Here is a 17182-nt window from a genome sequence, read left to right as displayed (position 1 = left end):
AAGTTTGAATTGTTTTTAGTGAAGGTAAGATAAAGTTAAGAGATCTAATTCAAAATTTTTAACAACTAGGAGACTTATAGTAAATAGCCAGAGCTAAATCCTTTTCATTGTGACTCCATTGTGAACGAGTTTTGTGTGAAAACTGCATATTAACAAAAGTGTGCACGTATATGCTTTTATTTTCTAACAGTACCTCTATCATGAATTTGGTTGCCGATTTTCTGTTTTTTGTTGTTCTTCTACAACGCTGACTGTTCTTCTGACGGAACTTCTTCTTTAAAGCATTTACTTGATACTCCAATTTTTTTACCTTCTCCGTCAATTCAGTTTCAAGTTTTGTGGGCAAATTAATATCAAAACTGGAAATATCACTGAGACTACTACTTGATCTCTTAGACGATGGAGTTGACCTAACCATACAATCGCCACTTGTAGATCTTTTACGTTTCGTACCGCAATAAACGTATGTAGAGCATAATACTGGTGGGGTATCACCTAAAATAGGTAATCATTGAAATGTATGTGTAATAATTTTAATTAAAGCAAAACAAGCATCTCCGTTATTTTTGGAGCGATACTAACAACGCATTCATATTTAAAAAAAAATCTCTTTTGATTTAATTGTATAAAAAATATATAAATCACTCAATATCAACTGATTTTATATAAAATATATTTTAATAGTATTATTCTCATTGACAAAGCGCATTAGGCAAACATAAAAATATTTCCAAAGTTGAGTACTCACCTAATAGTCCTGTCGCCAGGGGGGGTACAACGGCCTTCTTAATTCAGATGGACTTACCCCAGTTTTTTTATGTATTTTGGCCCGTAGAACACGATTTTTTTGGGTAACAGTTGATCCGGATGTCGATAAGATTATTATAAACAAAGAAGTTGAGGAATTACATAACAGCGATTTCTCTCAAAACAAAACAATTTTTTGTATTTTTTGGGTCATTCCAACCAAAAAATGTTCCTACAAGTTTTTTCGTAGGATGCATAGTTTTCGAGATAAACGCGGTTGAACTTTCAAAAAATCGAAAGATTGCAATTTTTGAACCCGAATAACCTTTGAATAAAAAATAAAATAGCAATTCTGCTTACCGCCTTTAAAAGTTTAAGTCAAATTTTATCTGTTTTGAATATTTGCATTTCTAAAAATTTATTTTTTGATTGTTAAAAAAAGCTTTAAACACATAGTGTTTCCCGTGCCTAATATATTCGTTTTAATGCATGCTACGTAGAAATAGCCCCGCTTGCACTTTTACCTCCTCTACCTACTCATTCGATTTTAAATGAGAAATCATGGAAAACATCACTCAAGCACAAGGTGTTTACAGCGTTGTTTTAACAATAAAATAATAAATTTTTAGCAATACAAATAATTAAAAGCGATATAATTTGACTTGAACTTTCAATGCGGTAAGCAGAATTGCTATTTTATTTTTTAATCAAAAGTTATTCGGGTTAAAAAATTGCAATTTTTCGATTTTTTGAAAGTTCAACCGCGTTTATCTCGAAAACTATGCATCCTACGAAAAAATTTGTAGGAACATTTTTTGGTTAGAATGGCCCAAAAAATACAAAAAAATGTTTTCTTTTGCAAGAAATCGCTGTTATGTGATTCATCAACTTCTTGGTTTATAACAATCTTATCGACATCCGGATCAACTGTTACCCAAAAAATTCGTGTTCTACAGGTCAAAATACATAAAAAAAAACTTGGGTAAGTCCATCTGAATACAGGAGGCCGTTGTACCCCCCCCTGGCGACAGGACTATAAATCAGTTGCTAACTGTGCAAATTTTAGAGGAACAGCATTTTTCCTTAATAACTTTGTTTGGCCACTTTGGTAAATATGTTCCACTGCATAATGATGCTGGCAAATTACCCTCTGTTTCAGGTCACTGATATCCATCAATATAATATCAATATTTCCGCAGTTTTTTTGCCAAATTTTTTTGCGCTCTACTAGTCCGTTCTTTAACGGTAAAATATTGCAAAACCTCTAAATTTTAAAGAACCGCTTGGATTGACATGAAATTTGGCATACACATAGCTAACAAGTCAAAGAAAAAGTGATATTGTGCCGATATGTGCTTTTGCCCTGGGGGTGGTTTTCACCCCCTCTTATGGGTGAAAAAATATTTGTCCAAAGAAAGTCAGGAAATGGATAAACTGGCTAATTTTAAGTAACTTTTGTTCTATAGAGTTTTTTCACTAAGTCAATACTTTTCGAGTTATTTGGCAGTGACTATGTTCATTTTTTTAACAAAATAACCACGCTTTTAGACGGTTTTTCGCAAATAACTCAAATAGTAAGTATTTTGTCGAAAAAACATTCTTAGCAAAAATATAGCCTGTAAAAAATTTAAAAAAGTGGTGTATATATCACGTCTCTACACCTAGTAGAAGCAGAGTTATAGCTAATGAAAAATAGGTTCATATTCGTCAAATTCCAAATGGAATATTTTAACGTGAAATAACCAAAAATGAAGCACATTTCGGGGAAAACTCATTACAACTTATTTAAAGTGTTTAAAAATCTTCATTTTCGTTTTATAAAAAAAAAATTCTAGCATCAAAATTAAACAAGTTACGCTCAAAATAAAGTTAGTCCCTTTTGGTTTTGGTAAAAAAATCGAGAAAATCACCGCCTAATTAGCATCTTAAATGAACTTAATCGTTACGACTTCACAAGTTTCTTGACTTGTGTATATATTGTTTATATGATCTGTAAGTTTCATCGGTTCAAAGTCCTTATTATTGAAAGGGCTGTAGTTAAAAGGGGTTGAACGAGTCACTGATCACGAATGTATGCAAATTTAGAAACACCAAATCTTAATCAAGACTATTTTTGTTTTTCGAGATTTTTGGTATCTCTAACAATTTTGTAAGTTATTTTGAAAAAAAGCATATTTTTCAAAATTTTAATTTTTAAAAATTTTACTTTACAGATCATATAAACACAACATAAGTAAAATAATTTTTGGAGCGGTGACGATTAATTTCATTTAAGTTGCTAATTAGGGGGTGGTCCTCCCGACTTTTTTTTTGCAAAAACACAAGGTACCAACTTTATTTTGAGCGTAACTTGCTTAAATTTAATGTTAGAAACTTTTTGTAAAAACAAAAATAAAGCTTTTTTTAAACACTTTAAAAAAGTTATAATGGGTTTTCCCCAAAAAGTGCTTAATTTTTTGGATATTTCTCGTCGAAATATTCTATTTGAAATTTGGTGAATATGAATCTATTTTTCATTGGCTATAACTCTGGTTCTACGAGATCCAGAGACCTAACGCGTACAACATTTTTTTTTTTACTTTTTTATAGGCTATATTTTTGCTAAGAACGTTTTTTTTTTCGACAAAATACTTATAGGTCTGGATCCCGCGTATGAAAAAAAAGTTGATTAATAGCAAGCTGAAAATTTGTTAATAGCTTAAGGGTGTCGAGTCGGACAAACTTTGATATATGGGAGTACTGGAACAGGGGCAGTTTTAATTGTGGAACAGCTTAAAAATTTGGAACGGTCAGACCACGAAAACGGCACATTTATTTTGTCCGACAGAACAGACTTAAACTCTTCGAACAGAGATTAAACTCTCATGCAAAAATCAGACTGCTATTTATCACCTGTCATAATTCTCTAATAGAACTAATAGAATAATAAAGCTCTATAGAACAAAAGTTACTTAAAATTAGTCAGTTTACCCATTTCCGGACTTATTTTGGACATATATTTTTTCACCCAAAAGAGGGGGTGAAAGTCACCCCCAGGGAAAAAGCACACATCGGCACAATATCACTTTTTCTCTTTGACATGTAAGCTATACGTATGCCAAATTTCATGTCAATCCAAGCGGTTCTTTAAAATTTAGACCAAAAACCGTGAAAGAATGGACTACTACTATACGTCTTTCAGGGGAAATTTAAAGAAAGATATATTATTATTTGTTCCATCGTTTCTTTCAAAACATCCCGCGTAAACACACTTATGCGTTACAGAGGCCATTTTATCTAAAATGTGAGTCCTTTTTTTTAATTTTGCTATAACTTGTCACAACACTTGTCGCAGATAATACACCTATAGGGTAAGTTCGGCCCTGACACTACTCCTACCTCCTCGCAAGTCAGAGAGGGAATGAGAAATCTCGATACGGTTTTCGAGTAGCGCCATCTAGTTGTTGATACGTCTTTCGGTTACCAAGAGGTGAGCTATCTAGAGGAATATTTATAATCAATGACTTTAGGTATATGCAATGGTACACGTAATAGGAACAGAAATCAATTACCTTTAAAATGGTCTACTGTATAACGTTTTACGACTTTTTTTTTAAAGAGATTATGGTTTTTCAAGGTTTTATACTTTTAACGATTTTTTATAATATAATATAAAAATAAAATAATATTATTATATAATATATTATATAATATTATATTATATATAGTATATATAATATAATATTATATTATATATTATATATTATCTAATATAAAAAAAATATTATTTTTTACATTTTTTACGATTATTTTTGAAATTCCTCATTATAACTTTTTTTTTCTTGTACATGGATATACTATATATTGCTCAATAAAGAGGGCTTACTTTCTGTTCTTTAAAATGGTGTATCATTTATATTTAAATATGTAATGGAAACCGAGTGATTCTTTGATATTTTTTTACCTGTATTATTTAAAATTATTACTTTTACAAAAATTACATAAATATTAGTCTTAGAAAACATCACTTTAGCTAAAAATTATTTAAACGTTGACATTTAAAAAATTTTCAAAATCAAAGTCCATCTCTTTGTTAACATTAACTTCAATATCTTCCTCTAACACCTCAGTTATCCTAGTTCCCACAATAATTAGTACCCATGCACATGCACCCTTTGCAGAATATTAAACAACTAATTCTTATCTTCCTACAACCGCAGTGTTTTGTACATCCTTTGGTACATTTACATGCTATTTTTTCAAGAAAAGCTTGTGGTGCAGGAGCTTTGACAGTAAATATTGGAATTAATCCATATTTTAAAGTTTGCCCGGCCGAGTCAAGTGGATCCAAAGTATTACCTATACAAAATAAAATTCAATCATAACACACAATCACATAAAAAAGTTATGATGAGGAATTTAAAAAATAATCCTAAAATCAAAAATCGTTGCAAGTACTTATTACATTTTGAAAAAGCATATCTTTTTCAAAAATAATCCTATAATTTTCGTACAAAGTATAAAAACTCTTTAAAAGTATAAAGTCTTGAAAAAGATAACCTCTCTAAAAGAAGTCGTACAACATTATACAGTAGAACATTTTAAAGGTAATTGATTTCTATTCCTGTTACATGTACCATTGCATATGCCTAAAGTTACGTAGAAAAAAGTTATAGAACAATATTTGCGAAATAACAAGGAAAATTGCCCAAAATTGCTGTGAGTGGCAAACTTTAAAAAATCATATTTTGAAAACTGTATATCCTAATGACCTCTACCAAGCAATATTTTAAAGAAAAAATATGTAAATTTTTTTCTGTGAAGCAATGTCTATACCTATATCCCCGTGGACAAAAGTTATGGGACAAAAAACAAAAGTTCTTTCTTTTGGGTTTCTTTGTGCTTTTTCTTTTGAATATATTTTTGTAAAAAGAAGTATCTTTGACTTTAAAAAGTTATATTTAGATAGGAAATTTAACCAGGAACAATTTTTATGTAGACCTGTTTGTACCAAAAGTGCATAGAACTCACCCTAATGTAACCGGTGCCCAGGGACTAATTCACCCATTTCTTAAAAACTCACCCCTTTAAATGGTAGCACTCCGCGGTTTTTTCATATATAGAGATTCATTGACCATATGAAATAATAAATCCCCGTTAACGTTGTAGTTCCTTTCTATAGTACATAATCAATAGCCTAAAAGCCAAATTGTTTAAAAAAAAAATAAAAAATTATTGGGGTAATATCCACTTTTTAACAAAGAAAACAATGGATGTCACCAAGTGCAGGCGTTTAGTCACAGTATTATTCCTGCTTTTTTTGTTTCTGATTTGTTTTTTTTGGTTCTCTGCTTTTCATTTAAACAGAATAAAACATTTTAGTTAAAAAATTGGTTTTAGCAATAAAATATTTCAGCTTTTACTTGATTTTCTGCTTCCTTTAATTGTGTTATATCTTCTTACAAAGTTATTACTGAAGGGCCTAGTGTTGGTTGGTCCCCATTTTTCTTTTATTTTTTTATTTACCTATCTTTCGCTTCAAGTCCGTAGACTTGCTTTTCATGGTTAGATCATGTGTTGCCTTGTTTTTGCCACTCATTTTTTGTTTACATGGCTTCTTTTCGTGAGGAATTGAAACATACTCTCTTTTGCATCTTGAGACTCGCAGAACTTAGATAAAAATACTATATCTTTACATTTTTCATCAGTTATAGGAATTAGTGATGTAACGAATATTCATATTCGCATTCGCATTCGCGAATATCCGCATCTTTTTGCATATTTGCATTCGCGTTCACATTCGCAAAATTTGTGCGAATGTTTTGCGAATATGAATATCAGAGAAAAAATTATTTGAAAATAACGTTAGATTAATAAAATCGAAATCTATTCTATTTCTCATCTTTTTTATTAAAAAAGGTAACTTAACCTCGTATAATCAGATTGTCAGCCTTCACGATGTTTTATTATTTGGTATAATGTAATAAAGTTTAAGATTCAGATTGATTTACACTAAATATCAATTAACTTCTCATTATAAATTTATAAAACATTTCAAAAATAGAAACAAATTTAAAAAAACTGAATATTCGCATCCGCATTCGCGAATGTCGTTATTAGATATTCGCATTCGTATTCGCTAATGTCCAAAAAACGACATTCGTTACATCACTAATAGGAATACAGTTGAAATACGACTGGTTAGACAAATGGAACTCCGATTCTTTAAGACTTTTAGATTTTTTTGACTGAGCGGAAGAACGAATTGGATCTTCAAGCCTATGCCCATAATATGCATCTCGATGCAACATAGTGAGGGAGTTAGAACTGATGCACAATATTTCCTTCATCTTTTGTATTGCGAAAGGGCATTCCTTCAGATATCTATTGGTAAAAAATTTGTTCCACTCTTTAATAAGATCTTGAGTTACTAAGATGACAAACAATGCTAATGGTTTTACGCGAGAATTGGATATATTTTCTTCCCAATCTGAAGGCATTTCCATTCTATTTTTGAGGTTGATAAGTCCCATATTTTGTCGCATTCCAAGTAGGAATGCCTTCTCACAGGATAAGTTATGACAATGGAGCCCAAACGTTTAACAACAGGTATCATGTAGTGAATAAATATTATAACGGTATAGTTTTTATTTTGTCCGCCAACGCCACCACAATAGATATGCCGAAAAATATACACGTGGCGCACAGTTCTTGGGTGACAATCATTGTTTTCACCCAATTACGCGTGGACAAATATCGTTTTCTCCCTACATGGTCAATTTAAAACGCTTAAAATCTCTGAACATTCATCGTTTTCTACCGATTTAAAGGAATGGTGCGATAGTATTTGTTAAAATCTACAAGACTACGCATTTAACTAAATTTCACCCATTTAGTGACATCCACGGTTTTCTCCCAACTGCCTTCATTTGATATGTTTTATTTATTTTATATAATTGTTTTGAAAAGAAATGACTTCATTTGCATAAAAGTAGTTTTAGTCCTTGCTATTCTGTGTTTTATTTCTATGTCTGGATCTTGTTATTCCATTATCACAATTCCAAAATATACAGGGTGGGGCATTAGTGTGACAAAGTCCAATTACTCGTTTGTCGTAAGAGATACGAAAAAAAGTTATTTACATAAAAGTTGGGACACGGATAGGACCATAATTTAAAAATATTTTCAGATATACAGGGTCACCCGTATTGACAGGGTGACACAAACTTATGTTTTTTAAATGGAACACCCTGTATATATTTAGATTTTTGGATTCTCCTCGATGTCTTCTTTCTCAAAATATGGGGTTTTGTAATATTATACGAGGTAGTTTAAAAGATAATTACGTTTTATGGTTAATTTCGTAGCAATATTCACACCCTGTAGAATTGTAGTGATTTGACATCAAAGTTTCTATTTACGATCAAACGTTTTTTAATATAGTCTACTATTGTTAAACATTAATAATATAGACAAAAGTTTAATATTAATATACAGGGTTGGTCAAAACTCGGAATGAGTATATTTTGAGTTTTCTTAAATGGAACACCCTGTATTTTAGTATTCTGATGAAATGATATTTTATGATACTATTTTATTTCTTAAGCATTCCCTATACCTAAGTGCCTTAATTTTTGAGTTATTGGTGATTCTTTAATCCAAACATTAATTGCAACAAAAATTACGTGAAATTTTATTAGGTGGCTGTGCAAATATTCAATCAAAAATAATTTTTCGAAAAAAGTAGATATTAATCTAGACTGATCCTTAATTTATTAATATTGAATGAGGTATCCAAATACCAACGTAGTTAAGATTGTTGGTACGTAAAACATTAATAAAAACATACAAGATTCTACCTAGTTGGCTATGACAATAAATTTGCTAAAACATTTGACATTATACTATTTTTATAGTTCCAGTTGCTTTGTTACCATTACTAATATTATTTTTTTTTATAAGTAACTGATGAGTAACTGATCAAAATGTTTTTGTGCTAGGAGAGTATAACAAAAATGTGCTACTAGCAATAAAAATTTTTCATTAGCAATTCCCTGATAGACGAAAACCAAGAAGAGAAACTTTTGAAAGTACACTAAAACGATTTCAACAGTCTAGGTCTAGATAGTTAGATTATAAGAACGTTCTCCCTAATATGCAGATCCTCAGTTACACTAAGGATTACATTTAATTAATTTTATTCATTTAAAATAGTTTTTATTCGATCAGGTTTCTCGTAATTTAAGTACCCAGTCCGTTGAAACTGTTTTAGCATAGTTGTAGAAGTTTCTCTTCTTGGTTTTTGTTTATCAGGAAATTGCTGATGAAAAATTCTTATTGTTAGTAGCACATTTTTGTTATACTCTCCTAGCACAAAAACCATTTTAATCAGTTACTCATCAGTTACTTATTAAAAAAATCAATATTAGTAATGGTAACAACGCAACTGGAACTATAAAAATAGTATAATATCAAATGTTTTAGCAAATTTATTGTCATAGCCAACTAGGTAGAATCTGGTATGTTTTTATTCCTATTTTACGCAGCACCAACAATTTTAACTACGTAGGTATTTGGATATCTCATCGAATATTAATAAATTAGGGATCAGTCTAGATTAATATCTGCTTTTTTTTTTTTAAATTATTTTTGATTAAATATTTGCACAGCCACCTAATAAAATTTCACGTAATTTTTGTTGCAATTAATGTTTGGATTAAAGAATCACGAATAACTCAAAAATTAGAGCACTTAGGTATAGGGAATGCTTAAGAAATAAAAAAGTACCATAAAATATAATTTCATCGGAATACTAAAATACAGGGTGTTCTATTTAAGAAAACTCAGAAAATACTCATTCCGAGTTTTGACCAACCCTGTATATTAATATTAAACTTTTCGCTATATTATTAATGTTTAACAATATTAGACTATATTAAAAATCGTTTGACCATAAATAGAAACTTTGATGTCAAATCACTACAATTCTACAGGGTGTGAATGTTGCTACGATATTAACAATAAAACGTAATTATCTTTTAATCTACCTCGTATAATATTACAAAACCCTATATTTTGAGAAAGAAGACATCGAGGAGAATCCAAAAATATAAAAATATACAGGGTGTTCCATTTAAAAAAACATAACTTTGTGTCACCCTGTCAATACGGGTGACCCTGTATATCTGAAAATATTTTTAAATTATGGTCCTATCTGTGCCCCAACTTTTACCTAAATATTTTTTTTGTATCTCTTACGACAAACGAGTAATTGGACTTTGTCACACTAATGCCCCACGCTGTATGTCATTTTGTGAACTTTTTCATCTTGGACTCCATTTAATTGAAGCTCTGGATCTGGATGTGGGTCACGACTAAAAACTGAAATTTGTTTTTGTTTGAGTTTTTTGCCCATTTCCTCTCCTACCTCTTGAATACGATCAAATATATATTTTTATATGATTTGTATACATCAGTGGTTCCCAACCTTTTTCGGCCTACCGCCCATTTTTCCAAAAACAAAATACTTAACGCCCCCCTTAAAAAACTCTTCCATTCTTAAAATTAGTAACGCACTTTCATTCACAATTGTTTTACCTTTTTTGGGTCAAAGGCTACCTTAAATATGGTTCGACGGCCCCTTAACTAATCCAAGCAACAACAAATTTAAAAAAAAATGTTTTATTCAAAAATACAGTATTCATGTATTGATCAAACTTTAACTTAAATACATATCATAAAAAACAATATAATAATAATATAACATTTTTAATGAGAAGGTTGAGCTTGATGTAATGATAGTAATCTGTCAATATTTGGTTCCATACTTGTCATCAGCAATCTTAAATCACCGCGCTCCACTATGGACAGTCTATTTCTCTTCTGTGTTAATAAATTGCTGACTATGCTAAATCCTCTTTCGGCTAAATACGATGAAGGAAAGGCAATGAAAAACTTCTTTGATGCAGCCCATAAAGCTGGATATAATACTGAAATTTGACATTGCAGCCAAAATTCTTGATATCCATTTTTAAATTTCACTTTTAACTCTTCATTTGTTGACAATTCTATCAATTCCTCCTGTAGTGATAATTCTGATGTTTCTCAACTTGAGAACGGTTCTAGCACCCAATCTGGAATAATCAGACCAAGAATATCCTGAAATCTATTCCTAAAATCTTCTTGAAGTGCTTCCAAGTACTGGCAATATACCAGAATGTCTTCATCATTTGTCTCCACAGAGGAAAGATTTTGAAACTGATGAAATTGTCTCCGACCCAAATTTTGCCTATACAAATTAAGTTTTGACACGAACGAGGAAATAGTTCCTTTTGCTTTGATCAAATTCAAATTATCACCTTGTAGCTGTAGGTTTGTTTCATTAAATTTATCGTATAAATCAGTTAAATAAGCAATATCGCTCTTAAATTTTAATAAATTGTCTCTCAAAGAATCATCTTTGCTTTCAAAAAACTCTAAAACTGAGTCAAAGAGATCATAAAATCTTTTTAGACAGGTACCCTTCGAAAGCCATCGAACTTCTGTGTGCAACAATAAACGATTAAAATTCTCGTCGTTTTCATCACACAGTTTTCTAAACAATCTATCATTGAGAGCACTGCTTCTGATCTTGTTAACTGCAGTAATTACATATTGTAGTGAACAATGAAGGCGATCACTAAGATTTTTTGCAACTAAATGCTGTCTGTGAATTACACAATGCACGGCGAGTATATTTGGTACCGCTTTTTTCAAATATGCTATCAGTCCGCGGTGTCGTCCAACCATTGCCGGAGCACCATCTGTAGCAACAGTTATGACATTTTCCAGAGGTATACCTTTATCTGTAAAATAGTGTTCCAGAACATCAAATATCGATTTGCCTTTAGTATCTGTTTCCAGTGTTCTTACAAATAACAGTTCTTGACAGATTTTTTCACTTTTTATGAAGCGAACGTACGCAAGAAGTAAAGACTCATTGTTTGGCAGAGTTGATTCATGAAGCTGTAAAGAAAACTCAGTAGTCTTTAAATAATCAGTTAGAGAACGCTCCACATCCTCAGACATTTCGTCAATTCGTCTCTGTACCGTATTATTGCTTAATGGAATTTTTTTAATAATATCAAATGCCGCCTGGTGCAGTACAGTCCGCAAAACTTCACTTACAGCTGGCAGTATTAATTCTTCGCCAATAGTATGGGGTTTTCCTGATTTAGCTATAAGTAAGGAAATGTTATAAGAAGCACATAGCCCATCATCGTCTTGCTTTGATGCTGCTGAAAAGATACTAGCTAAAGTTGGACGTTTGAAATGTTGTTTTTTGAGCATTTCAAAATATGATAAATTTCTGTCTTTTCTGTCGGGATGTATTTTGGTCAAATGTTCTTGTAATCGTGAAGGTTTCATGGCTTCATTTGAGAAAACTCTCTGGCAAATTAAACACATTGGTAATGCCTTATTAGAAGGCGACTGAATAAAACTATACTTCAAATATTCGACATTGTATTGTCTGCACTTTTTCTTTGGATCGGACATACTGTAGGTATATCTGTAAAAATAAATATGCTGTAGCCACCGCTTTGATAATTTTAAATAATAAACTTTTAAATATTTTTTTAGTTAGCAAAATCAATATTTCAGAGTGGCGGAATATCCAAGCAAGTAGTAGAGAAATTTAAAACATGCCACAAGTAAATAAATATACACTGAGAGAAGAATTTGAGGAAAAATTACAAAACAACTTATTAAAAATTACCATACTGTACACATATTATAAAAATAACTTTATATTCAGTAAATAGTTTATTTTTGGCAGTCTATGATCAGATTACTATTCAGTATAGTAAATTTTATTAAGATTTTTTGTACTTTTTCCCCAATTCTTCTCTCAGTGTAGGTAGGTCCTAATTAACTTTTTACTTTGATCCAGTTTGTGCAAGTTGGTACTTTTTGAATATTTTACAATAACTATACATATAAGGAAACAAATTTAGATTTATTACATTTTTACAAATACCTCGTAAATTACGATAGGGAAAAATAATAAAGAATTATAGTAAGTGATATAAATGCCACGTAGATACTTACCATTGTGACAAATATGTATTACAATAAAATATATTTCTAATAAATGCACTGCAACTTTCTGCAAATAACACACAGAAAATTCACCACCCTGCTTTAGCGAAACAATCTCGAATGATTCAGTTATGCCTGACCATGCCGCTGCGCGAAGGAGGAGCCAAAATTCACTTAAAGCAGAAAGGTTCTACTGGAAGTGGAATTATACTAACCAAACTGAAACGTTCGACTGCAACGTCGAAATTGTTGCAGTGTTGGACTGAGTGATAAATAAAAAATTGCACTGTGCATAACCAAAATTCATTTTGTGCATTTCGTTTATATTTTCGGATTCACCTTCTCTATTTCTGTGTGAGAAGCGAAAAGCAAAGTTGTTAGAAGCAATGAGTTACTTTAGGGGGGCGGCAGCTGTTCCTCAACGCCCCCCAAATTTTCCTTGGACCCAAAAAGCCCCCTTATCTCTCTTCAACGCCCACCGGTGGGCGGTACCGCCCCCGTTGGGAACCACTGGTATACATCATCATCATGGCATCTACACTCCTAGCGTAGTGATTGCTGCCCTCTTTGGGCTCTTCCGATTCGTTTGTTGCGTTGAATCAATCCGCATTAACATTTTCGTTTTACAATTGGTTGTGTGACTTGGCATCTTCTACACTTTTCCTCCATTTGTTCCTGTTTTTGCTTCTAGTTACCCATTCTCTGACTCCCATCTTCTTAAGGTCCTCCACTATCTGGTTCTCCCATCTAGTTTTGGATCTTCCTCATGGTCTGCCTGATACAGGTCTCTGAATTCCTTCTTTCTATATGTCCCATCCATCTGAGTCTCTGTGCCTTGATAAATCTGACGATGTCTTCTTCTTTCAGAAGTTCTCTTACTTCGTGGTTCATGAGTTTTCTAAATTCATTATTACCTAAGTTTAGTGGTCCTGCTATCCTCCGAATTATTTTCCTTTCTAGGATCCTCAATCTGTCTTCCTCCTTCTATGTCAGACACATTACTTCAGCACCATATGTGATTACTGGTTTAATTGCTGCTTTGTAAATTTTCAGTTTTGTATTCTGAGTAAGCTTCTTATCTTTGAGGAAGTTACTGTATTTCCAGTAGGTTCTGTTTCCTGCCTGAATTCTTTCATTAATTTCGATACTTCTATCATTAGTTCCATTAACTGAGACTCCAAGATATTTAAAATGTTCTACCTTTTCAAATTCATATTCACCAATATTTAAGCTTATCATATTAACTGGGTTTTTTCTTGAGCATATTAGGTATTTTGTTTTGTTTTGATTTATTTCTAAGCCCCTTTTGGATGTTTCTTTGCATAACTTCATAAATTCTTCTTTAAACTGTTTAGGTTTCTGCTAATTAATGCTATGTCGTCTGCATACGCCACAAGTTGCGACATCGATGTTATAATCGTACCTTTTATTTCTGTAGCTCTTATTGTTCCTTCTATAGCGACATTAAATAGTGACGTTAATAGAGAGTGGCCTTGTCGTACACCACTTGCTGTTTCTATATTTTTGGTGATTCCGTTATCTGTAATTATTGCTGCAGTCGATCCTTTCATTGTCATTTTCGTAAGCTTTATAAGTTTCATTGGTATATCTAGGTTTTTCATGTCTTCTATTAGGTCGGGTCTTGTTAAGCTGTCAAAGGCTTGCTTGAAGTCTATGAAAAGGATGTATAAGTCGATATCAGGTTCGTAACATTTCTCAATTGACTGTGTGATTATGTGAACTGCGTCTATTGTTGACCTTCCCTCTCTAAATCCGTGCTGGTAGTCTCCTATTTTAGTTTCAATGTGTTTTGAGAGTTTTTGTCTGATTAATGATGTCAATATTTTGTAGCAGTTGTTTAACAGTGTTACTCCTCTATAGTTGTTACATTTTGTGGTGTCCCCTTTAAATTCGTTGAATTTTCACTGTTAAATTCACAGCTGTTGTTACGTTTCAACACCACGTTGCCAAGACATTTGTATACATATTTATAGAAATTTCTTTGTTGCAGAATTGAATATGATCTCTTAGCTAAACAAATAGCAGCTGAGCCTCCTAGAACAGAAATGAACAAACAATTGTCTTTACTTCAAAAGAATCTTAAGGAGTTGGGTGATGAACGGACCTTATTGGTAAATAAATTAGATAAACGAAAAAAGCAATTCAATGTATTATCTACCTCAGCGAATCAATTGCAAGTTTGCTTAACTGATGATACAGAGACTATAGAAATAAACAGCTCATTGGATGATGTTAATACTAACAGTCCTGAGGCAATGTCTGAGTGATTACTTTTTATTATGTTATATTTTTAGTATTGAAACAAGAAACAAAAACTTTATACAAATTAGGTTCTCAATAAATACTTATATGAAAATGAATTTCAACTAACTAATTCCCAATATTTTGCAGTACAACTACCATCATTCCCTTCCTAAATCCTAACAAAAACAAGTAGTCGAAGCAATAAAGAACTGAACCTCCGAAAAAAAAAAACGACAATAGGGATCTTAATAATTATTTTTGCATTCGATTCGTGAATGCGCCAGGAAACTTTGTCACCCCGAGTCATGATATAATATTGAAAAACTGCATACAAAAAATGCGTTCTTAAAGTGCATCTCAAACAGGCAATAAAATAAATTCAGAACTCGTCAATTATCGGCGGAAATGAGTTCTATTTTGTTACTCGGGGTTTTTGGAGTCGCTGAAAACGAATATGACGTCAAAAGTGATATCCGGAGTACCTGGTACCCAGGGTACCTACTGTGTACCTCGTCTTGTGGAGTTTTCAGCAAAATCATTAAAAATTAGTCAAAAATCCTTACTCGGGGGGTTTTTGGGGCCGCTAACGACGAATATGACATCGGAAGTAATTTCCGAAGTACCTGGTGCACAGGGTACCTACTGTTTACCTCGTCTTGTGGAGTTTTCGGCAAAAAATTTATTAAAAATTAGTCAAAAATAATTACTCGTGTGTTTTTCGGGTCGCTAACGACGAATATGACATCGGAAGCGATCTCCGGAATACCTGGTGCCCAGGGTACCTACTTCTTATGGAGTTTTCGGCAAATTCATTAAAAAATTAGCCAAAAATCATCACTCGGGGTTTTTTGGGTCGCTGACGACGAATATGAGATCGGAAGTACTCTACGGGGTACCTACTGTTTACCTCGTTTTCTGGAGTTTTTGGCAAATTCATTAAAAAATTAGTTAACATTCATTACTTAGTGGTTTTTTGGGTCTCTGACGACGAATATGACATCGGAAGTGATCTCCGGTGTATCTGGTGCCCAGGGTACCTATTGTTTATCTCGTGACTAATTATGTTTGACTAATTTTTTAATGAATTTGCCGAAAACGAGGTAAACAGTAGGTACCAGGTATTTCGTAGATCACTTCCGATGTCATATTCGTCGGCAGCGACCCAAAAACCCCCGAGTATTGATTTTTGGCTAATTTTTTAACGAATTTGCCAAAAACTCCATAATAGGGCAGTCAATGAGAGCAAGAACATGGATTTTAATGAAATTTTAGGATTAGCCTGAAAATATCTCCTTATTCAAAGTCTACCCTATGCCGATGTGTGCTTTTGTCTTGGGGGCGGTTCCCACCCTTTCTCGGGGGGTGGAAAATTTTTTGGTTAAACAACTACAGACGGAAGTTGCTAGACAATCTAATTCTAAGCAAAAACTGTTCTATAATTTTTTTTCGAAAACTCAATACTTTTTGAGTTATTCGTGGTTGAAAATTGGCCATTTTCATTGTAATATAACACCTTTTCAAACGGTTTTTTGCGTATACCCTAAAAACAATGCATCTAACTAAAAAAATTATATAAAACATTTTTGTAGCTTATAAAAAAAACAAAGAGATTCGTTCCTTCTTCAATCTTCTAGTTATAACACAAAAAGAGATATGGTAGGTAAAAAGAGTTTGTTTTTTTGGTGCATGCTCAGATCAGTTTATTCAACTTGAAATAACAGAGAAACGGTCGATTTTAGGTGTATAATGGTACCAATACCTTTTATTGTGCTTGAAAAGTCCTTTCAAATAAGCAATATTAAATGTCGATTACATTCAAACTAAGCGAGATATGCTGCAAAAAATTGATGACTAACGAATTTTAAGAAAAAATTGAGAAGTATATTTAACCCCTCATCCACAACAATTTAAATGCATCGTTTTCCTTCTACAATACATTTTACTACAGTGTTATTTTTATGTTCAAAAAGTTGAGCGGGTTTAAAATGAATGGTTTTTGAAAAAAATTAGATCAAATTATAGAGCGCATATTTAAATTTTCTTAAAAATCTTCCTTTTTCTCCATGTAACTTGAAAATGATAAGAGATACTGTTATAAAATATAAAGTCAAAA

The 17182-nt window shown here is 32.1% G+C and overlaps 1 protein-coding gene across 1 annotated transcript in view; it reads left to right on the top strand.

The window, feature by feature from the left end:
* The window catches only part of LOC126881982 (THO complex subunit 7 homolog), a 29442-nt gene extending 14257 nt beyond the window's left edge, over positions 1-15185 (top strand). The window contains exon 3 of the mRNA XM_050646734.1: positions 14816-15185. Coding sequence (XP_050502691.1) covers positions 14816-15092 — 277 coding nt within the window. The 3' untranslated portion in view covers positions 15093-15185. The remainder of the gene's footprint in view (positions 1-14815) is intronic.
* Positions 15186-17182: the final 1997 nt, after the last annotated feature.

This window comes from Diabrotica virgifera, chromosome 3 (assembly GCF_917563875.1).
Source record: "Diabrotica virgifera virgifera chromosome 3, PGI_DIABVI_V3a".
In the NCBI taxonomy this organism is placed as follows: Eukaryota; Metazoa; Arthropoda; class Insecta; order Coleoptera; family Chrysomelidae; genus Diabrotica; species Diabrotica virgifera.
Note: the sequence above shows the minus strand (reverse complement) of the source record. Positions and strands in the feature narration are given on the sequence as shown.